This window comes from Pangasianodon hypophthalmus, chromosome 6 (assembly GCF_027358585.1).
Source record: "Pangasianodon hypophthalmus isolate fPanHyp1 chromosome 6, fPanHyp1.pri, whole genome shotgun sequence".
NCBI lineage: Eukaryota > Metazoa > Chordata > Actinopteri > Siluriformes > Pangasiidae > Pangasianodon > Pangasianodon hypophthalmus.
Genome location: NC_069715.1, coordinates 8613994 through 8635266, shown reverse-complemented (window position 1 = coordinate 8635266; position 21273 = coordinate 8613994). Strand labels below are relative to the sequence as shown.

At 37.7% G+C, this 21273-nt stretch overlaps 1 protein-coding gene across 3 annotated transcripts in view; it reads left to right on the top strand.

Moving 5' to 3' along the window:
* Positions 1–21273, top strand: part of LOC113534270 (voltage-dependent calcium channel subunit alpha-2/delta-1) — a 100159-nt gene that overhangs the window by 40551 nt on the left and 38335 nt on the right. For all 3 annotated transcript variants that reach the window (XM_053234825.1, XM_053234826.1, XM_026926942.3), the window contains exons 5-11: positions 289–324; positions 889–1021; positions 9719–9850; positions 12370–12439; positions 14185–14235; positions 14441–14540; positions 20990–21148. In XM_053234825.1, the coding sequence (XP_053090800.1) occupies positions 289–324; positions 889–1021; positions 9719–9850; positions 12370–12439; positions 14185–14235; positions 14441–14540; positions 20990–21148 (681 nt within the window). The remainder of the gene's footprint in view (positions 1–288; positions 325–888; positions 1022–9718; positions 9851–12369; positions 12440–14184; positions 14236–14440; positions 14541–20989; positions 21149–21273) is intronic.

Sequence of the window (21273 nt, the reverse complement as noted above, 5' to 3'; positions counted from 1 at the left end):
ATTTTTGAGGAAGATGCAGGAGAAACTCAGCTCAGCATACTGTCAATGTGTGTACAGGTCTATTGGATTATGGATTATAGAATAAAATACATACATTTCATCTAAGATTGATCTCCACCCACAAATATGACTAGGACAAACCAGCAGTGCATATCCATGCATTTTCCGATGAGTATCAAAACTTCCTTGTGAACACAGCCTTAGTGTGTGTATGTGTGTGTGTGTATGTGGGTTAATATATAGTTAAAACTGTATATAAAAACCTCGTGTGTTTTTTTTCACATGCAGGAGAATGACATAGTCTATTATAATGCCAAGGACAATGTAAGTAGAAGTTTGTATTTCAGTGCATTGTATGCTACATGATTCTCATTTATCATTCGTATGTATGATTCTGTTTTTTTTCCAATTATCATTAGCTCATGCTGCTCATCAGTTTAGCTCCCTTTACATACTAGCCTGAAGATGGATCTACAAGTGGATCTACAAGTAAAGTGACTAAAAAACATAAAGCATATGTTCCACTCTGACCCTCAGTCTAGACAGTGCAATCTCTCGAGATGTCATATATCACACCTGCCAATTAGCATAGTGACAGAGAAGCTACATGGGGAGAGCTGACGCAGAATTAGACGCACTATGAAGAGCTGGGATGATGCACAGCTGGAGTGTCTAGTTAGATGGTCTGAGTGCTATTCTGAGTAGTTAATGAGTGTCCAGCGGATTCCCTGGCATGGATCAGCTTGTTAGTGTCATATGAGGAGGGGATTTATTTTTTTCTCCACCATGATGGCACTGTATGATTTTATTGGTGCTTATGTCAGTTTGTGAAATTATACAAAATTCTGATAATACTTTGTGTTTTCACTGAATTATTTCACCTTCCAGCTTGAAGTCAACGAAACTGAAGGAAGGAAAAACCGGATCCGACCGGAATTTAAAGAAGATCCGTCTTTTAAAAACCGTCTCATCTCCTACAACCACACGGCTGTGCATATCCCAACAGACATATATGACGGCTGTGAGTACTAACATGTTTAACCCATCTGCAAATGCTATGCTTGTAGAAACACTGACACAAAAGGTCTATTATACATATAAACTGTTTAGAATATAAATGGCACTGACTCCATTTTAACAGCTGTCAGTCTGTAAGACAATCATGAGTGCTTGTGTTGTTGTATACTGTACACTATGTAGGTTTGGATCGTACATGAAGAGAGGAAATGAAAATGCAACACCAGTTATGGTGTTATTTTCTACAAAAACTACTTTTGCTTTGTCTGTGAAATCAAGATTTTCAAGTACATAGCAAATTGTGTGCACGTTTTCTCCTTGTCCATTACTGACTGTTAAAATGAATGGACAAATGAGTATGAGAAACTACAAGAAACTGTCTTTCAACATGCCATAGCTTCCCATTAAATCCGGTTTTCACTTTATTTTGTAGAATTAAACTGAGAAAGGTTCCTGTGTCTTCACATTACACTAAGATTGTTTTCATACTTGTGGTTTTTTGTTTTTTTTTGGACCCGTGGCCTTTTGCCCCAAGAGTTTAATACGTTTGGTGAAGTGTGAACGATATCAAAACCAGCAACAGTTCAGAAAACCAATTGCTGGTCTTCTTGAAATCAGTGGTCTGGGGCTTGCCTCCACTGAACCATGGTGTGGAAGTTACCCTCTGTACAAACTCCATGCCAAGTAACTTGATTGTTTAAATTGTCCCATTAGGTCCTGTTTTAAGTTTCATGAAAGGGTTGTCATGGTCATCAGAGGAGATGGAATGCCTTATTGGTATATATAACCTGACCTTTATAGGATTAGAGCACTGCATTTAGCTTAGCTTTGTTGTTCGAAGTCTTGCACTGAAAACATCGTAAAAAAGTCTAGTCAAATCATGTGAGTTTTTATTGTCATACCTCTATATAGCTTGTATACATTGGAACAAAATGTCATTTCTCCAGGATCATGATGCAACACAACAGTACACAAGACTACATAAAGTGCAAATACACATCAGTTTGAGATGAGTGCAGGACAATAAATACACAGAACATGGGATGTAAACTGTAAACTATTGGTAGGGTAGCAGCAATACGTTTAGTGTTCCATAAAGTGTCTGATGCGATGTGCAATGGTGAGCATTGGGTGAGCCCAGGTGAGCATTGGGATGTAGCAGGGTGTTGAGTAATCTGACTGCCTCAGGAAAGAGTCTGCTGGTGGTGGCACGGATGCTGCTGTACCTTCTGCTAGATGGCAGGAGGGTTAAGAGTCCATGAGAGGGGTGAGAGGGATTTTCCGCAATGCTGGTGGCTTTGCGGATGCAGCAGTTGTAGTATGAGGTGTCGATGCTGAGGAGAGAGACCCTGATGATCTTTTCAGCTGTTCTCACAATCCGCTGTAGGGTGTTGCAGTCGGAGGCTGTGCAGTTCCTTTACCACACGGTGAGACAGCTGGTCAGGATGCTATTTATTGTCCCTCTATAGAAGGTTGTGAGGATGGGAGGGGGAAGTTTGGCTCTCTTCAGCTACCGTAGGAAGTGGAGGCGCTGCTGGATCTTCTTGTCTAAGCAGGTGGTGTTGAGAGTTCAGGAGAGGTCCTGTGTCATGTGGACACCAAGAAACTTGTGAGTTGGTTCACCTCCTCTCTGTATGCTGACTCATCATTGTTGCTAATGAGACCCATAACTGTAGTGTCACTGTAGTGTCAACTCAGAAATGTCCTTCTCCTGCCAGCCTGCATGGCTAAGTGACTTTTTCGGCATTCGACTAGAGGTTGTAACTTATACTTCTTGACCTCCAGCCAACTCAGAATTCCTGCTCAGGAATGTGGGATGGTCTCGTCAACTCCAAGTTCCTCTGAGTTCAGCAAGTGATGTCAAATCAGCACAGCTTCTCACAGCATCAGCAGTAAACAAAGTAGCACTTATTACCTTTAAATGAGTTATGCTGTATATGTAAGTATTTGCTTTAGATAAATCAAATTACAGACATATTAGCTTGTTAAATCTGTAACATTAACTATACAGATTGCTGTTTTGAGAAGGAAAATATACATCACTCATAGTTAGCTTGCTGCTAACAAAAGATGAACATGGAGGCATACATGGTTGTTTCCCACTTTGTAGCTCAAATGCACAGAGGAAAAAATGACATCATTCCAAGCATCAACTTTCTACTTCTGAGGTAATTTGTATGCCAACCAATCTGACCAAAGATATCATCAGTAAATCATCTACATCAGGAAGTATTTCAACAATTTTCACTTTAGAAAATGTGTATATAGTTTGTAGGAGTCCACTATGTCTGCCTTCATGAGTTGTGTCTGTTTCTGCGTGTCAGTGTGTGCATTTGGGTTTTGAATGTGTTGGTGTGTGTCTGGGTGCAAGGGGTATGTGATTACGTCGAGGTAAAGCTATTAGGTTGGCCAGACTATGGAGGCACTATTTCAGCTCGCTTTGCCTGCTGGGATGGCGTCTGGCCCTGCAGCGTAAGGCATCTCTTCCATACTGACCTTGCCCTGCACCGGCAAATGCACTCACAACCTCTCTCTCACACATCCAAACACCCATGGGAGACATGATTTCAGATAATTACTTGACCTTATTTGACATTAACTAATGTTTAGTGCTTAATTAAAAGGCAGTGCTGTTAAACTGTAAATCATTTGAACTTTGCAGAGTTTAAAGGAGCAAGAATCTAGACTGAATCTTATCTTTAAGCAATGATCCGGGACCTTTAATTATTTGAAAAAATATGTCAACTTTTTAGAGTCAGTGAGACATAAAAGACTGGAAAGAGATTCACTCATCACTGTTCTATGTTTATAGATTCATAATTGGTGCTTTATATATAATACAGATAATATAATAATACAACGTTCTCAAATCTGATTGGTGAGGAGCTTCATTTTCTATAACAGCATTTCTGACAGCAGTTCAGCTGCAGGACAAATCGCAGGTTTATATTAATACGCTCATTCTAGCACAATATCATTTCTATTGAAACAGCTAATTCATCGGGACATTTATAGTGGATGCTCACATAATGTCAATTTATTTCGGGATTCTCAGCCTCAATGTCGGCCCAAACTTGACAAAGGTTTCATTCAACAATGAAGGGTGCAATCAACTCAAAACATCAGATTCTTGATTACTGATGCAATTTATTTGAAGATCCTTCAAATAATAACTTGATGATCTTTGCATAAATTCAGTGGTTCAATCAGATCTGTTTAGCTTAATAACCTATACAGGCAACATAAACCATATATAAATATGATATATGAGCAAAGGCAATACATAGCAGTGAAATAATCATGTACATTTAAGGATATTAACTACAAACTTGCTAGTATACTCACGAATCATTTATCAAAGAACATATAAACATAGCAATTCAACAGCATTGCAAAATCAAATGCTCTTACTGCACATGGCTAATTAGCACATTAGATGCTAAACTGCTTACAATACAAACAACTTGCAAGTCAACATAGCGTTCTCATAAACAGTCTGTAGTTACTAGAAAAATCTAGAGTCTCAACATTGAACACCACATTGTGGCTTTTCCCAGGTGTCCTTGAATGAATGAACTCAGCATGCAAATTAATCCAACCTTGATGATTAATCCATGCAGGTTTAACAATCTTTCTCCATTGGTTTTACAACCAGCAGCACCAACTTGGGTAGGAGCAGTGTATGCACCTGCATGCTGATAATCACACACACCTGCCTCTATCAGACATGAGCATGACATGGCATTGGCCAATCAGCTTCCTTGTTGCTTCCATGTTGCACTCTGTTTTTAATCTCAAGGTCAAATTCATTTTATCAGATAGATCTTTCCTTACTTTAATAATGATGAATATATATTTTCACTCAATTCCAGAATGAACTTAACACATAATTTAAGGCTAATAATAAACAGATAAAAAAAACGTTGTTATTTAATAAAGAAAAAAAAACATCTAATTGTTGATTTCTGTAAGGATATGTTTATTTAATATTTACAGAAGGAGTCTCCAGTGTCAGTGATTTGTAACAGTCAATACGTTTTCCACCATGGGAGTGTTCAGAACAGAGGAGTTTGCACTTCCTGGTTTCTTGGTAACATGGAAAGTTGTTTTTTCCTCCCATTAATTTAAGAGAGAGAGAGAGAGAGAGAGAGAGAGAGAAGAAGCTGGTGAGGAAATGATTGTTTATACCTCCTGCAATGTAAGTGATAGCAAGAACCGACATGTATTATGGATGTTTCATAACATTAAGTATACAACTATAAACATATATAACTATAAAATTATGACATGTTCTTTTAATTTATAAGAAAAAATCATTGACCATTGCTGTGGTATAAAAGAAATAAAATACTTCAAGATGAGTTGTTATATGAAAAGACTCTATGAAGTGGGGGTGTGATGCAGCCATACCTTTTATGTTTATTCCTTATTTAGTCTGCTTCAGTCTTGTGAGTCATGTGCGTTTGTTTATGTCTCATTACTAAGTCATTTATCTTATCTTGATGTTTGTCCCTGTTCATTTTGTTCTAACTTTAGGTTTGCAAATGGTTCCAGTGTCTATTAGATTTATGAGCCTGTGAATTTGAGTTATCAGTGACTCATGGAAAAGTCCAAATAGAGTGTTCACACACACACACACACACACACACTCATGACCTACTGCCTCTGGCTCCACTGTGTGATGGAAGAGCAGCCGGTTGCTGACATGACAGCAGGCAGCAGTAGCAGTGCAAATGATCATAAGAACTGGCAAAACATTATTAACACATCAGAAATTAGCAAATGCCAGAAGGCACGCTTCAGCCTTCTTGTTTTTATGTTATTCCTTTCTTCACAGACAGGGATATTCTCCTTTGTCAGAGCTTCATTCTCACTAGGCATGTTTTGATATAAAATACTCTCCTTGTTTTAATGAATTCATTCTAAGCCAAACACTTTTTATAATTACACTGGTCTGCACCAATGATCAATAATATACAGCATACAAGAATTGATCTGCATCCTAATATTACAATCCTATGCTTTATTTTTGCACCTGTTGTATGTTATGATTACAAGAATACAAATATAACCTTTCAATAAAAAAGAAATAAAACAAAGTAAATAAAAAGTTACATGACAGTTCTGCAGATGACAATGACTGTCTTACTATAGGTGAATGTGTTTTATTACTGCTGTTCGGTCAGATTTTAAAACCTAATGGTTTTAAAATAAACAGATTATAGAACATCATATCTGGAAGACATTTTAAAATGCAGAAGTATTCACTTGCAAAAGACAACTTCAAGCCTCATCCTCTGGATATGAATAAAATATCAAATAAAATAATAATAATTTGCCTTCACATTATGGAAACTATAAAGTTATGTTACAACACACACACACACACATATATATATATATATATATATATATATATATATATATATATATATATATATATATATATATATATATTCTTATAAAATGATGAAATTAAGGAAATAGCATTATAGAACTATCTATTGTCCATCTAAGAGTTCTTGCATATCTAATGGAGGAATGGAAAGAGCAAAAGGACAATACAGGGATGACTTTGTTACACCTGTTGAATATCATATTACCTTATTATCAGCACATATGTAATGCTCAGACACTATTGAATGAACTATTGTAAACTATTGATGAGCTGCCAAGTCTAGTTATTTACTGACGTGGTTCTCTGCTGCCTCATTTGTCCCAGAGCATATGCGATTCCACCTCTCCAGCTTGTGCAAAATAGATGCATGCACAAGTATTAACACTGCCAGCACTGCAAATAAAATAGACTCAACAAGTTATATAAGGAATGCAGAGTGTGAGAAAGCAATAGTGTAGGAGTACGAGGTGCAATTGTGCCAGTGTTGGCAACGGTCTGACCTTGGGTCAGGAGGAGGCGTGTGTAGAATGAATCTGAGGCACACATCTTGCTTTTTCAGAGGGGAAATGGGAAAAGGTGGCGAACATTCAAGTACAAGGGTAAAGTTAATTGTCTTTCAGAGCGTGCATGTGTGTGTGTGTGTGTGTGAGAGAGAGAGAGAGAGAGAAAGAAAGAGAGGCATGCTGCTTGCACATGCATAAAAAATAGTAAGGAGAAGATTATACTCTGTGTGTGTATAACAGATAGAGAGAGAGAGAAAGAAAAAGAGAGGCATGCTGATTGCATATGCACAAAAAAGAGGAAGGAGTAGATTGTACTCTGTTGGGGTGTGTGTGTGTGTGTGTGTGTGTATTTATTGTCTACATGGGCTTTAAAGGATGTTGCCAGATGTCAGTCAGAGCCTGAGAGGATAGTGATTCTAATCCAAAAACATTCAAAGCCAAGTACATACATCGACCCCTGTTTTACACACACACACACACACACACACAGGGAAATAGCTCAGGCCCATGGCTCCCGCAGGGGAGAAAATTGGATTTTCTAGGATAAAGTGGCATGTCGTTTAGGGGAGAGAAGGAGTGTGTGGGCTAGCACTGCCACGGTCTAAAGAAGCAACAAAATCTCCCCGTCATTAAGAGAGACAACACTGAATGAAACAGCCACAGGAAATGGTTTTCTCCAGGAGGCCAAGAGAGCAAAACGGGAAATGGAATTTAATGGGTATAAAGTGAGTTTAGAGTGGCAACAATACACAATAAATACCTTCCTTTTGCATCACACTGCAATTTAACTCCTGTAATTTTGGTATAACCTCTTTAAGATTCTGTATGTGTTCCGATGTTGATGATAGTTGTGTTTATGCAGATGAAAGTTAAACACACTTATCATTTCAAGTACACCCCCTACATGCCATACAACCGCATTTCTAAACTGATTTCTCCAACATATTTGCTCTATGATCAAGTTTCCCTGGTGCTTAAAAGCCAAAGAGATGCATAACCCCCTCATATCTTTCACATCCTCGGCCAGTCTATGAAAATAAATTGTTATTGCGACTGCAACACTGAATTTTGCATGGTTCATTAGATTTAATGTTGACACATAGGCCGTTTTCCTTCTCCAATGAGCGTATTCTTTAGCAGCACATCCAGCAGGCCTGTCAGCGCATGGCCTTTTCAGAGAGATGAGAGATTTGATAAGATGATTATAGGTTTCCATGGTTCCCGCGCTGGTGATTCAATAAAGTCGATCAGCGAGTTTGCACCGCCAGAGCTGTAGAGCCCTGTGCAGATAATGCGGAATTATCCTGTTCACACTCACACACACACACTCAAGTGTAACTTACACCTCTCTATCTTTTCCCTCTTTCACTCATTCACTGTCTGATTATGAGAATAACAGCCTTTGTGAGTGGAAGTGTGGAGACCATTTCAGTCAGAAAAAAAGTGAACCAGTCACCTCTTGTGATGAATAATAAAACAATCAAAAGAGTGAAAGGAAGCACTTGCAAACTTCAGGGAAGTGTTTGTGAGACCCACAGCGGTTAGATCAAAATTTACTGAATGATATTTGAATTTTCATATTCATATTCTAAAGCCTCATCCAGACAGGATTAAATTTACATGGGGTCCTGGGGTAATTTCCTATTTTACAGATGCTCCCCTATGACTTTATTACCATCCCAATTAGCCATGGGAGTGTTTTTCTCCATCCTCCTCGGAGAAAATTATAGGCCGGATTATGCAAAAAAAAAAAAAAATTCACAAAACTTACCTATTGTCTGATAACACTATGTAACAAATTTGTTTTTTTTTTTTTGTTCCTGGGTAGTAAGTGGTATTTCATAATGGCTTAAACTGCAAAAATATAGAAAATGGCAGTTATTCCTCTCAATATTTGCTTTTGTGACCAGGACATTGGTATTATGAAATTTACCTTTTTTCATTGAGAAAACAGGCGAATTTCTGGCTTTCATTCTCATAAAGTCAAAAAAAAAAACAGGTAAATTTAAAAAAAATCTTGTTTTTATCTGACCTCAGAGAGGATTACAACAGCAACAAGATATTGCTGGATGCCTTGAAGTATGATGAGGACAGCTGGGAGGTCATTAGAGACTTCAAAATGGTGGCAGTCCTGATGGGTCTCCAAGGAGGAAACTCACTGCTCCTGCGGTCATTTTGTTGCTGTTCGGATGTGAGATTTTTATCACAGAGGAGATGTGTAAAAAAAATTAACAGACATCCCCCTGATAAATTAATCCAGTCCAAATAGGGCTTAAGGCAAAGAAACCACTTTAAGATCCCATGATCTCCTTTTTCTACCAAAACACACATTTTCTAAATGTTCTGACCAAATGCATGTCAGTTATGGAATACTTTATTTCAGCATAAACCACACTGGCATTGAATTCTCGATTCTAATTGGTCAGAAAGTGTTGATTTATTTTCCATAACAGCAGCTTCCATAACAGCAGCTGAGGTTTACATTAATGTTAAATTATTATATTTTTATAGTAACAGCTAATTCACAAGGGCTTGTATGGAGGACAGTCCACATAAAAAGCTTTAAGAATGTGTGTAATTGTTGATATGGTGAGGGAATGTTTATTTAGCAGTTTTGGAAGGAGACTCCAGTGTCAGCACTTTGTAACAGTGAAAGGAAAGTCTATAAGTTTATCTTTTCGAACACAGGAAAATCTTCAGGACAGAAAGCAGAAATATTTACTACTGTAATTCTGAATTTTATTTTTATGGATGCTATAGAAATATAAAACCAAAAACATCTGCATGTGTTTGTGTCTAGCTACCATTGTGTTAAATGAACTGAACTGGACTGAAGCACTGGAGGATGTGTTTAAGAAGAACAGGGAGGAAGACCCGACTTTACTCTGGCAAGTGTTTGGCAGCGCTACAGGACTGGCTCGCTACTACCCTGGTATGCTTTTCTCTATGTATCTATGCCTGTTTGTGTGTGTGTGTGTGTGTGTGTGTGTGTGTGTGGTATGTTTGTATTATTGGTTGATGATGATGCATCTTATTTACACAGCAACCTCATAAAGGCAAATTTTGGACCCCATTTAGGAAAATGTGCTGAGAAACATTTAATGAAGACTTTAACTAGGACCTGGTTTAGTTTGTGTTGCCTGGAATTCACCCAGAATGCACACAGGAAACAGCATGTGTATGAAGCATGCATGACCTTCCCTGTAATAAACCCTGCTTTTTACTCTGTTAATGGTCCTGACAGGAATGTACTGTAGCAACAGTCCTCTTTGTTTTTATTAGAAAGTTTAATTGACCACATGTACATTAAAACTTTCCATAAATGCGTATTTCCAGGTTCCCGATTTTCTTGTAGATTCCATCAATGTCTTAGGTTATGATCTTAACTCTTTAACTGTCACTCATTAAAATATAGCACATAGTGTATAGAACCTATAGTGCATTTACACTATACCCATGGATGAAGTCAAAATAAAAAAAAAAATTTCATTTTTGGCATCCGTATCAGATTGTTTGGCATTTGTTATTTGTGCAATTGTCATACAGATTACTTAACAAATGGTTTAAGGGGGAATTAAGTGCAACAGCGCCACCGACCTTCATAAGAAAAATACAGAAAATGGTGTGAAGACGTGAGACTGGGGCTGATTTCTTTCTAGTCCAGACTGTAGGTTCATGCAGCCTATCAGTGGCAGTCATGTCAGGTGATGAAAAAATGGTGTCTATATTAGATCTACATTTGGGCTGATATTTTTCGTCCCACTTTGCTGGGTTGCTTTGTACATCTGTAACACATCATCATCATCAGTGATTGAGAAAGTGCATGTCAAATTCGTTCACAAGAGGTAATGAATGTGAATGAAGTGGGTGATTTAACGTATGATCATTCTCCCCAAAATGCCTTTGGAGAAGAAGCTAAACATAAATAGACTAAGTACATATTGTTCAATCAAAGTACATATTACACAAAAGGACAGATGACAGTACTGTACATTTAGTGTTTTTTGTTTGTTTGTTTGTTTGTTTGTTTGAATGAGTTTTTTTTTGAATGAATGAATGAAAGTTTGTTCTTTTTTTTGAATGAAAGGTTTAAAGCATTTCTGTTTACAGTCGTTGGTAATTGGTTAGAAGCCATATAGAGAATTATGGACTTGAAACACTTAAGCAAATTAACGGTTACAAATGCAGCAGCATATCTGTTGTGTATGTGTTATGTCCTCCATGAAACCTTGTGATATAATGCACTTCTCAACCCTAAGATTTTCTCTGTCAAGCTATTGATAGATATTCATTTTTACCCTCCCATCCAATATCACCTCTGGCCATCATGAGGGCCAGTCCTATCAATAACCCAGCTTTACTGTGTCTAACATGTAAATATGATGTGATGTAATGTTCTGGCTAAAATGACACTGACATTTCACTATTAAATTATGTGCTATCAACTCAGCAGGGGGCTCACTAAAGACCCTAGCGCTCTAATGATGATGGAGTAGAGAACCGATGAAGCACTCGGCTTATTTCAATTACTTTCAGGTTCCCCATTAGTGGCTCTTTAGTTTAAAGTCTGCATATAAATTGTCCAGTCCTATTTTAAACCTTTGTCTAAATTATTAGGAATGTGAATGTTATTTTAGAGGGATAGGGAAATTGTATGCCTGCTATGGTAATTTTGGTATGTGTGTGTGTGTGAGTGTTCAACTCATTAATCACAGCCTCATTAAATCTGACAGGGCATTACTATGACTCACACACACACACGCACACATCTAATATACACTACTGTATTTTTTAATAAAAGTTGCAAGGATTCAGGGGCAATAAAAAGGTCAGATCCACTCAATCAGCTTGTCAATCATAAACACACACCTCACACATGAGCACATATTCAGTGACAGCAATTCTATTGAGGTTAACGCACACAATGTATAATGTACACACACACACACACACACAGACACACACACACAGCTCTTTTTACACCCACTAGCCTGGCAGTAATTGCTCAGCTCCATCTGCTTACTTTTATTCCATCATGTAAAAAAAATAAATAAATAAAAATGTTTAGTAATTTTTTTTTTAGTAATTAATTTCTGATGTAAATGCTGGAAATGTCTTCTGTATCTTTGTAGAAACTATGCATTTTGCATTTAAATGCATGCTGTTATGACGAGAGATTAATCTCCATGTCTAAATGCAACTATTAGTCCTTGTATGTAATTAGTCTCAGCTTCATTTTCACATCTCATGCATATTAATGTGGAGCATTATGCAGGAAATATGTTAACAGGTTAAATCCTGCTGATAGGAGCAACTCTGCTCATTAATTATTGTGTTACACAATGCAGCATCCTCATTAAACAAAGAAAATCTTTTGTGATCAAATTGTCATAGAGGTTTATTTTTATCTGTTAAGGAATTTAGCATTTAATAATCTCCTTTTGCATTTAGCCTCTCCGTGGAAGGATGCCAGGAAAACGCCAAGTAAAATTGACCTATATGACGTCCGCCGCAGACCCTGGTACCTACTTACACTTTCACAGTTGTGTTTGAATGAGTGTTAGGGCTGCACAATATGGAAAAAAAGTAGTACATTTTAATTATATTGCCATACATTGTGACTGTGATATGCCTCAGAATATATATATTTTTTAAACGGTGAACTTGTGATGAGTCGTGGTTAAATAGATTATGCCTAAGCCCTGATTTATTAAAATCAATAATGCATAAGCCACAGAGAATTTATCTGAATGATTAAAATGCTCATAAAAACACAACAAAAACAGTTTCATTAGTTCTCATATGCATATTACAGGCTTCTGCAACATCAGTTTTTCTAAAGCCAGTATTGAAAAGCCAGTGGTGATAAAAAAAAAAAAAAAGGACATATTATGCAGCCATGATCCATGTGTCTGAGTGGAGTTGATTTTGCAAAAGACTTCATTTAAAAATACAAATAAAGCACTGCACAGCACTAACTGAACAAAGACATAACAAAAATAAATGTATCACAGAAGGTAAACCACAATCACTAATTAGCTAGAAAACCCAATAGTACCCGGTAAGAACAATGACTAGGAAAAATCTGCTTACAAACAACATGCAAATCACTCTGGGATAGAAAATACAAAAAACCGTGATGTGAGCTAAATGAGCTTTTTTTTTTTTTTTCCTGGATATACAATATGCCTATAAAAAATACAATGTCATGTACTTGTACCATAGCATTGTTGAATTCTCAAACCTGATTGCTTAGAAAGTGTTTTCTATAATAATAATAATAAAAAAAATTCTATAATAGCAGTTCTGACAATATCGGACAGCTCTAACTCAAATATTAATGCACTCATTCTAATACTGTATGTTATAATTTCTAGTGCATGGTGGACCTGCCACATAATCTGAGCCTAATAATAAATAAATTTAAAAATGTCTAACTGGGAAAAAACTTTAAGAGAGATGTTTATGGAAGGAGTCTCCAGTGTTAGCACTTTGTAAGAGTCAGAAGGTTTTCCACCACAATAGAATCTTCAGGACAGAGGACTTTGTATATTCTGGTTTCTCAGTAACGTGACAAGTGTTTTTTTTTTGTTTGTTGTTTGTTTTTTTGTTTTTTTTGTCATATTAACTTCAAGAGAAAAAGAAGAAACATAAAGCTGATAAGGGGAAGACTGTTTATATGTCTTTACAATATATAGTATGTGATAATCTGAACGTCTTTTGCAGATGTTCCCCAACATTAAATGTAAACATAGGCAGTTAAAACAAAAAAATTTTTAAAAAAGGGCAAATTTGGGGCTTCATCACACCACTCCATCAGGTTTTATTCTTTGCTTTTGGATGTATTTCTATGAGTTAGGCCAAACCTTGAATAAAAAAGGGTAGTATTTGTGCTGAAAAGTAATTCTAAAGTTTCAATACTATTTCATAGCACGTAACTGCTCTGAAGTGTTAGTTTAACAAGATGTATTTGTACATGATTAAGCAATTTCTTTTGCATTTAGAAAAGTAAGATATACTGTAACATATGTAACATAAAAGAATAATGTTAGAACCACATTGTGAATTTAATTCAAAGTGATGAATTTTGGCAAAAGGTTTAAAACCTGAACCTGCATGTTTTTAAACAAATTGACACATTTTATTGTATTTCATGTGTTTTCATAGTAAATCAAAATTCTATGTATTAAACAGATACGAGGTAAAACCTAAATGCATGGTTCTTTGGTGTCAGTACTGAAGTGTTCTTCCTGTTGTTTTATTCAGGTATGTTCAGGGCGCTGCCTCACCTAAGGACATGCTCATTCTGGTGGACGCGTGAGTGGGTTTCATATTAGTACATTATTCTGTTTCAGACCATGACTTGAACGAGGATCTGCTCTTTTTTCCCCTGTTTGTCTGCCTCTACAGAGGCTGTGGGTGGCTGAATGGGGCTCAGGTGCTGAAGTGTGTGTGTGTGTGTGTGTGTGTGCATGCGTGCATGCGGTTATTCAGGTGTCATGTCTCTATCGATGTGTTTCAGGAGTGGGAGCGTGTCTGGATTAACTCTGAAACTCATCCGAACGTCCGTCAGTGAGATGCTGGAGACTCTCTCAGATGATGACTATGTCAACGTAGTGAATGTAAGTGTGTGTTCAAGTGTGTGTATGGTTAAATCTGGCAGTTCCATGATAAGGACATTTTAGAAGGAATGATATGAAATTATTATTTTTTTTAGGGAAGAAAGATGAATTCACATTAGTGTATGTTGGAGTATGTTGGAGTACATTATACACTAGTTTATCTCTCTACTGCTGTGCAGTGTATCGGAAAAAAAAATGGTTAGGCATTCATAGGTATGTGTGCAGTGTGTCTGAGTCTGTGAGAAGGACAAGATGAAGGATGGAGGTGAAATAATGAAATATGGATCTGGCTTCAGTGTGCCACTTGAAAACAGCTCTTAATGAAAAGGCTGCTTCAGCGGGTGGATGTACTGAATTGGAGGTGGGCGGCTAAAGCGAATGCTGAGAGATCAGGCACAGATTGAGCTGAGGAAATGCCCATCTATCATTTCACTGAAAAAAAAAAGCCTACAAAACTTGGCAGCCTGCGGCAGAGAAAGGTTCTGCTGGATTAATCAGAGCTACACTTCCTTCCCTTTTGACTTACACTGAAGCCCAGTCACTGTCCGACACACTCTCCCAGAGTTTCTAGCGTGTCGGTACCTGACAGATCTGACATGCTTAGTGGGAATTTTACACCCTTACTAGACTGGCTGATGTTATGACATTTGTAGTTTCAAATGTCATGTTCAATTCATATACTTTACAACAAGAATAAGGTTTTTTCCATCTTCTTTTTCCTTGGGAATTCAGAAAGATTGCTTTTTCCAATACTGCTTCAGTGCACTGACTGCATTGAGTGTATGCTGTCTGAGCTTTGTCATCTGGCTTCAGGAAGTGTGTGTGTTGTGTGTGAGTGTGTGTGTGTGTGTGTGTGTGTGTAAACTCAGACTAGTTGTGTTGATCATGCTTGTTTAGTATTGATGAGACAAATTCCAGAGGAACAGGTGGTGTGTGCGTGTGTGTGTGTGTGTGTGTGTGTCTAAACTCAGACTAGTTGTGTTGATCATGCTTGTTTAGTATTGATGAGAGAAATTCCAAAGGAACAGGTGGTGTATGCGTGTTTGTGTGTGTCTAAACTCAGACTAGTTGTGTTGATCATGCTTGCTTAGTATTGATGAGACGAATTCCAGAGGAACAGGTGGTGCGTGTGTGTATGTGTGTGTGTGAAGGTAGACAGACAGCTAAGTGGATGCTAGCTTTTTTCCTTTAGTATAAGATAATTAATAGAGGTCTATGGCAGTTTTGTTGTGCTGTAGCTATAGTGACGTTTGTAGAGCTCTGGTGTAGGTTGCTGGGCTGTGGTGAAGGATGTAGGGCTCTAGTGCAGGCTGCAGGGCTAAGGTGAAGGATATAGGGCTCTGTAGGGTGTTGGGTTCGGATGTTAGGTTCAGGGCTCAAACTGTGATATATGGCGCAGGATTTAGGTGCTGTTGCAGAAGATTTCATCACTCACAGCATTAGCACTCAGTGAAGGAGCAGCCTGATGACACCATGTCAGTCTGGAAGCCTCAGTGGCCTTAAGGCCTCCCTTCACTATCCATCCATCACACAGGACCACAATTGATCAGAGGCACACATGATGAATTATCTATATGTGAGAACACACATACTCAGTAGGCTCCACACACATTCAGGATAAACAATTAACAAGTTTTATATGGAAATTGCAAATTGATGGTATGATGTTTAAATTTTGAAATGATTTTTAAATGTGAATTAAAAAAGCTGCATTTTAAATTAAAGACTGTATTATTGACCATATCACCTTACCAAGCTTTAAAATTTAACCAAATAACAACAAGCATGTGAAATGTCTGTAGAGTAATTTGTCCAATCAGAAGCACAGCTGCTATCTAGCTAGAACAGGGATCTTGGATGTCAGTGTCTGCTGCTTTATGGCTTGGCATGAACACAAAACCCTGCATCTGTCCTGAATTTGGCTGACTGTCAGCGCTGTCAAGCGTGTGTCTGAGCGCAAATGCAGCACCTAGTCAACTATATTAGAAGGGAATATTTTATTTGCTTTCTACTGTGACCTGTTGAGCCACATGCAGTATCATGTGAGCTTGTGTTCTGCCTCATAGGATCAGATTTTTATGCATGATAGACGCTTGATAATTTGCAGAGCACCAATACAGGCATGAATGCAAATTTATAAAATATTATTGCAACCTATTTTGCAAACACAGTATGGCATAGATTGTCTGCTGATTAAAATCAGAAGCACTTCTCTGGTTTACTTCTTACTTTCCCAAGATGCAATTTATCTTCTTGAAAAGTAAACAATCTAGCCTCCCCTACTTCCCCTTTCCCCTTTTCCCATGGTGTTCTTCAGAGATTAGTCTTTGGTCTTTTCCTGTTTCACATCATTAGACACCACAATATCAACTTTCCATTTCAACTGAATTTTTTTACTTCCCGTCATTGTGTAATGTTTGATTAAGGTCAAAAGATGAAATTTGCATGCATTTCTTCTTATTATTTTTCTGCATTAAAATGAATTGTGCAGACCAAACTGTAAGCCACAGAGACATGAAACTTGGTAAATAGGTATTATTCCCTCGCGCTACTCAGGCAAGTGAAATGGGCCTGACGGGCCTAATGGTAGCGGTATAGAGCAGGGTTTTACGTTTTGGTCGATATCTCATTAACAATTAGTCCTACAAACAAAATTCTTTTTTTCCACTAATTCCTTGGGTTCTCAAAAAAGCCTCCACCTGCTTAGATTTTTTGCTAATTTGCATAATATGCAAAACCTACTTTTGTGAACTAGTCCTAGGATTTTTGGCCTATCTTCACATCTTCGGTGGCAGACTACTCGGCAAAGTGTGATCCTCAGTAATTCTCAAAAATATGTTGAAATTTACATTTAAGCAAATTTCAAATTTATACAGTCAAGCTGAAATTTGGTAGGGTGCATCTATGTGCTCATCAGTAAACATGGGTGCCATCGGCCAATCAGGTTTTAGGAGGCATTTGGCAAGGTTCCCATTAAGCTATAGTCATGAAAATTGAATGGTAGTTTCAGGGAGGGGTCTACTACTCGCTGATGCAGTTCCACTCAATTTGGCCACTGGGGGCTCTATTCCTATTCATAGGAGTTGGAGTTTTAGTTCAAATAGCTGTTTCTCAGGAATCAAAAGTCCAACTGAGCTGAAATTTGGTGTGCTGCATCAATCTGCTAATATGTAACTGGATTTTTAATCATCAGTGAATTACATCAAAAAACATGGCCACTTGAATCTTTCCACTTTCAACAACTTTCAATTTTAAACAATTTTAGATTAACATTTAGCCATCATCACAAAACTTAAGATAAGTAAGTTCATGTATGGACTCTTTATGGTTCTATGTTCTATGTTGCGAGGAGTGCTTAGACCTTGCAGATTGCTGCTTGTGGCTACATTAATTATTATTATTATTATTAGTAGTAGTAGTAGTAGTAGTAGTATAGCAACAGTAATAGTAGTAGCAGTAGCAATAATAGTAGTAGTAGGAGTAGTAGTAGTGGTAGTAGCAGCAGCAGGAATAGTAGTAGTAGTAAAAGTAGCAGCAGCAGTAGTAGTAGTAATAGTAGCATCATAAAAAATAATAGTAGTAGTAGTAGTAGTAGTAGCAGCAGCAGGAATAGTAGTAGAAGTAGAAGTAGTAGTAGTAGCACTAATAGTAGTAGGAGTAGTAGTAGTAATAGTAGCATCAGTAAAAATAATAGTAGTAGTAGTAGTAGTAGCAGTGGTAGTAGTAGTAGCAGCAGTGGTAGTAGTAGTAAAAGTAGCAACAGTATTAGTAGTAGTAGTAGCACTAATAGTAGTAGTAGCAGCAGCAGGAGTAGTAGTAATAGTAGTAGTAGTAGCAGTAGCACTAATAGTAGTAGTAGCAGCAGCAGGAGTAGTAGTAATAGTAGTAGCAGTAGCACTAATAGTAGTAGTAGCAGCAGCAGGAGTAGTAGTAATAGTAGTAGTAGTAGCAGTAGCACTAATAGTAGTAGTAGCAGCAGCAGGAGTAGTAGTAATAGTAGTAGTAGTAGCAGTAGCACTAATAGTAGTAGTAGTAGCAGCAGCAGGAGTAGTAGTAATAGTAGTAGCAGTAGCACTAATAGTAGTAGTAGCAGCAGCAGGAGTAGTAGTAATAGTAGTAGTAGTAGCAGTAGCACTAATAGTAGTAGTAGCAGCAGCAGGAGTAGTAGTAATAGTAGTAGTAGTAGTAGCAGTAGCACTAATAGTAGTAGTAGCAGCAGCAGGAGTAGTAGTAATAGCAGTAGTAGTAGCAGTAGCACTAATAGTAGTAGTAGCAGCAGCAGGAGTAGTAGTAATAGCAGTAGTAGTAGCAGTAGCACTAGTAGTAGTAGTAGCAGCAGCAGGAGTAGTACTAATAGTAGTAGTAGTAGCAGTAGCACTAGTAGTAGTAGTAGCAGCAGCAGGAGTAGTAGCAGTAGTAGCAGTAGTAAAAACAAGTCACATTTACATATTTTCCTCAGCTCATTCAGCTATAAGACACTTGTATTATGTGTGAAATTGTGAATTCAGTAAGCTTAAAAGGAGGTTTAACTGTGTCATGCTCACACACACAGACACTGCTGTCCATCAGCAATTTAAGTGTCTATTTTTTGTTGTTGTGGTTTCAGCAGATTGTATTTAAAATAGAACAATGACTCTAGGGTGAAATTGCAGAGCATCAGTCTTAAATTTAATACGTTTGCACCTATATTTCTGCTAGTGTACAGAGGCAAAATAAAGCAAACAAACAAAAAAATTATCCAGTTGTTTATTAACTTTTTTACTCTGCTTGGCCTGTATATCCAGGCAAATGCCTTGTCTTTTGTTGTGTTGTTTTCAGTTTATCTTTCTGTTTCTCCAAAATAGACATTACACATAAATGCATTGTAAATGTGCACACACAAATTTGAGGTTTAATTATTTATTACCCACACGCTTGGATTATTTTACTGAGTATAGCTGCCCACCTGTTTCTCTACAGTGGTATTGTCTATGTGGTATTGAGTTGATGTTTTCTAAAGGCCTGGGTTCCTGCAAGCAATGTGCTGTTTTGGAAGAGGATGCACTGTTGTTAGTATATTATTTTATAACTGATGTGCATGTTAATGTAAATATGACATTTAGAGTGAATGTGGAACAACGAGAGCTGGAGAAATAGTTGATACCATTTCAATTAATGCATGAGCAGGATAGGGCTATGTGATGTCTTCTTTGTGATTGAGGTACTGTGTGGGGGCAGTCGTGGCCTAATGGATAGAGAGTTGGACTTGCAACCCGAAGGTGAACCTGAAGGTCGTGGGTTCGAGTCTCAGGTCCGGCGGGGATTGTAGGTGGGGGGAGTGAATGACCAGCGCTCTCTCCCACCCTCAATACCACGACTGAGGTGAGACCCTTGAGCAAGGCATCGAACCCCCAACTGCGCCCCGGGGGGCCGCAGCAAAAAAGGCTGCCCACTGCTCCGGGTGTGTTCACGGTGTGTGTGTGTGTTCACTACTGTGTGTGTGTGCGCACTTGGATGGGTTAAATGCAGAGCACAAATTCAGAGTATGGGATATATATATTATAATAAATAAATAAATAAGGTCTCTTTGTAATCTTCAGGTTTGCTTTGTTTTCAAAATCTGCAGTTAGAAGTTATTGCTTCTAGGACAGGGCCTGTGTTATAACTCTTAGAGAAAGTTCTCTCTGAACTGCAGGGGTGTTGTGTGTGTGTGTGTGTGTGTGTGTGTGTGTGTTTGTGTGCATGTGCGTATGCTTCAGCGTCATCTCCAGCTCTATTTAGAAAAATATATCCTTTGGGAGTGCTGAGTCATTTGGGGTCTGCATGGTGATGACACTGAACATTACTTAAATATTCAGGCCAGAGACGCTAATTTTCCCATGACTCATCACCACAGCTAAACAATTAATTACTTGTTGGCGGGAAACAACTGAAAAGACTTTATGTTAAATGTTAATAAAAATAGAATGGGAGGTTAGTCTGCGTCATTAATGCATAGATGCTGTTTGATGCACAATTCGTCCAACAGCATGTACATATTCACTCATTATAATCCCACTGCCCTTTGGCCCTCTTGACTGTTGTTTTGTGTTACTGCTGACCATTGCTGAGTACCACAGCCTTTTTTTGTTTTTTTTTCTTCCCCCTTTTCTGTATCTCTCTGTCTCTCAGTAATAGGATTACAAAGGTCAACAACTTCAAGTAACACCACAGAAATCCATTTCAGAGACAAAGAGATGAAACTTTGAAGTTAATCCAGCTTGTCAAACCAATACAGCTCATTAATAACTCTATTCAATTTGATGAATGAAACACACTGACTATAACACTTTAAACTCCAGATATATACTCCAAAAAACTAGAGTTTTTTTTTATTTTTATTGATTTGGGGTTTGTTGGGAAAGGTTAGTAGGTTTTGAAGGTGTTATTAAAGCAGGATTCTGTGTGTGTATGTATGTCTCTTTCACCAGTTTAACACAAAAGTGAACAACACAGCATGTTTCAACCATCTGGTCCAGGCCAATGTCCGCAATAAGAAAATCCTGAAAGATGCAGTGCAGAACATTACAGCTAAGGGCATAACCAACTACACAAAAGGCTTTGAATTTGCCTTCAAACAGCTCTCAGATGTGAGTGTTTATTTGATCTTCCTATTACACTCGTCACTATTATCTTTCATCTCTTCCTGTTAAAATACTCAGCACACATTCAGCAAGACATTAATTCAGTGATGAAACAAATGTTTTCTTAGAGA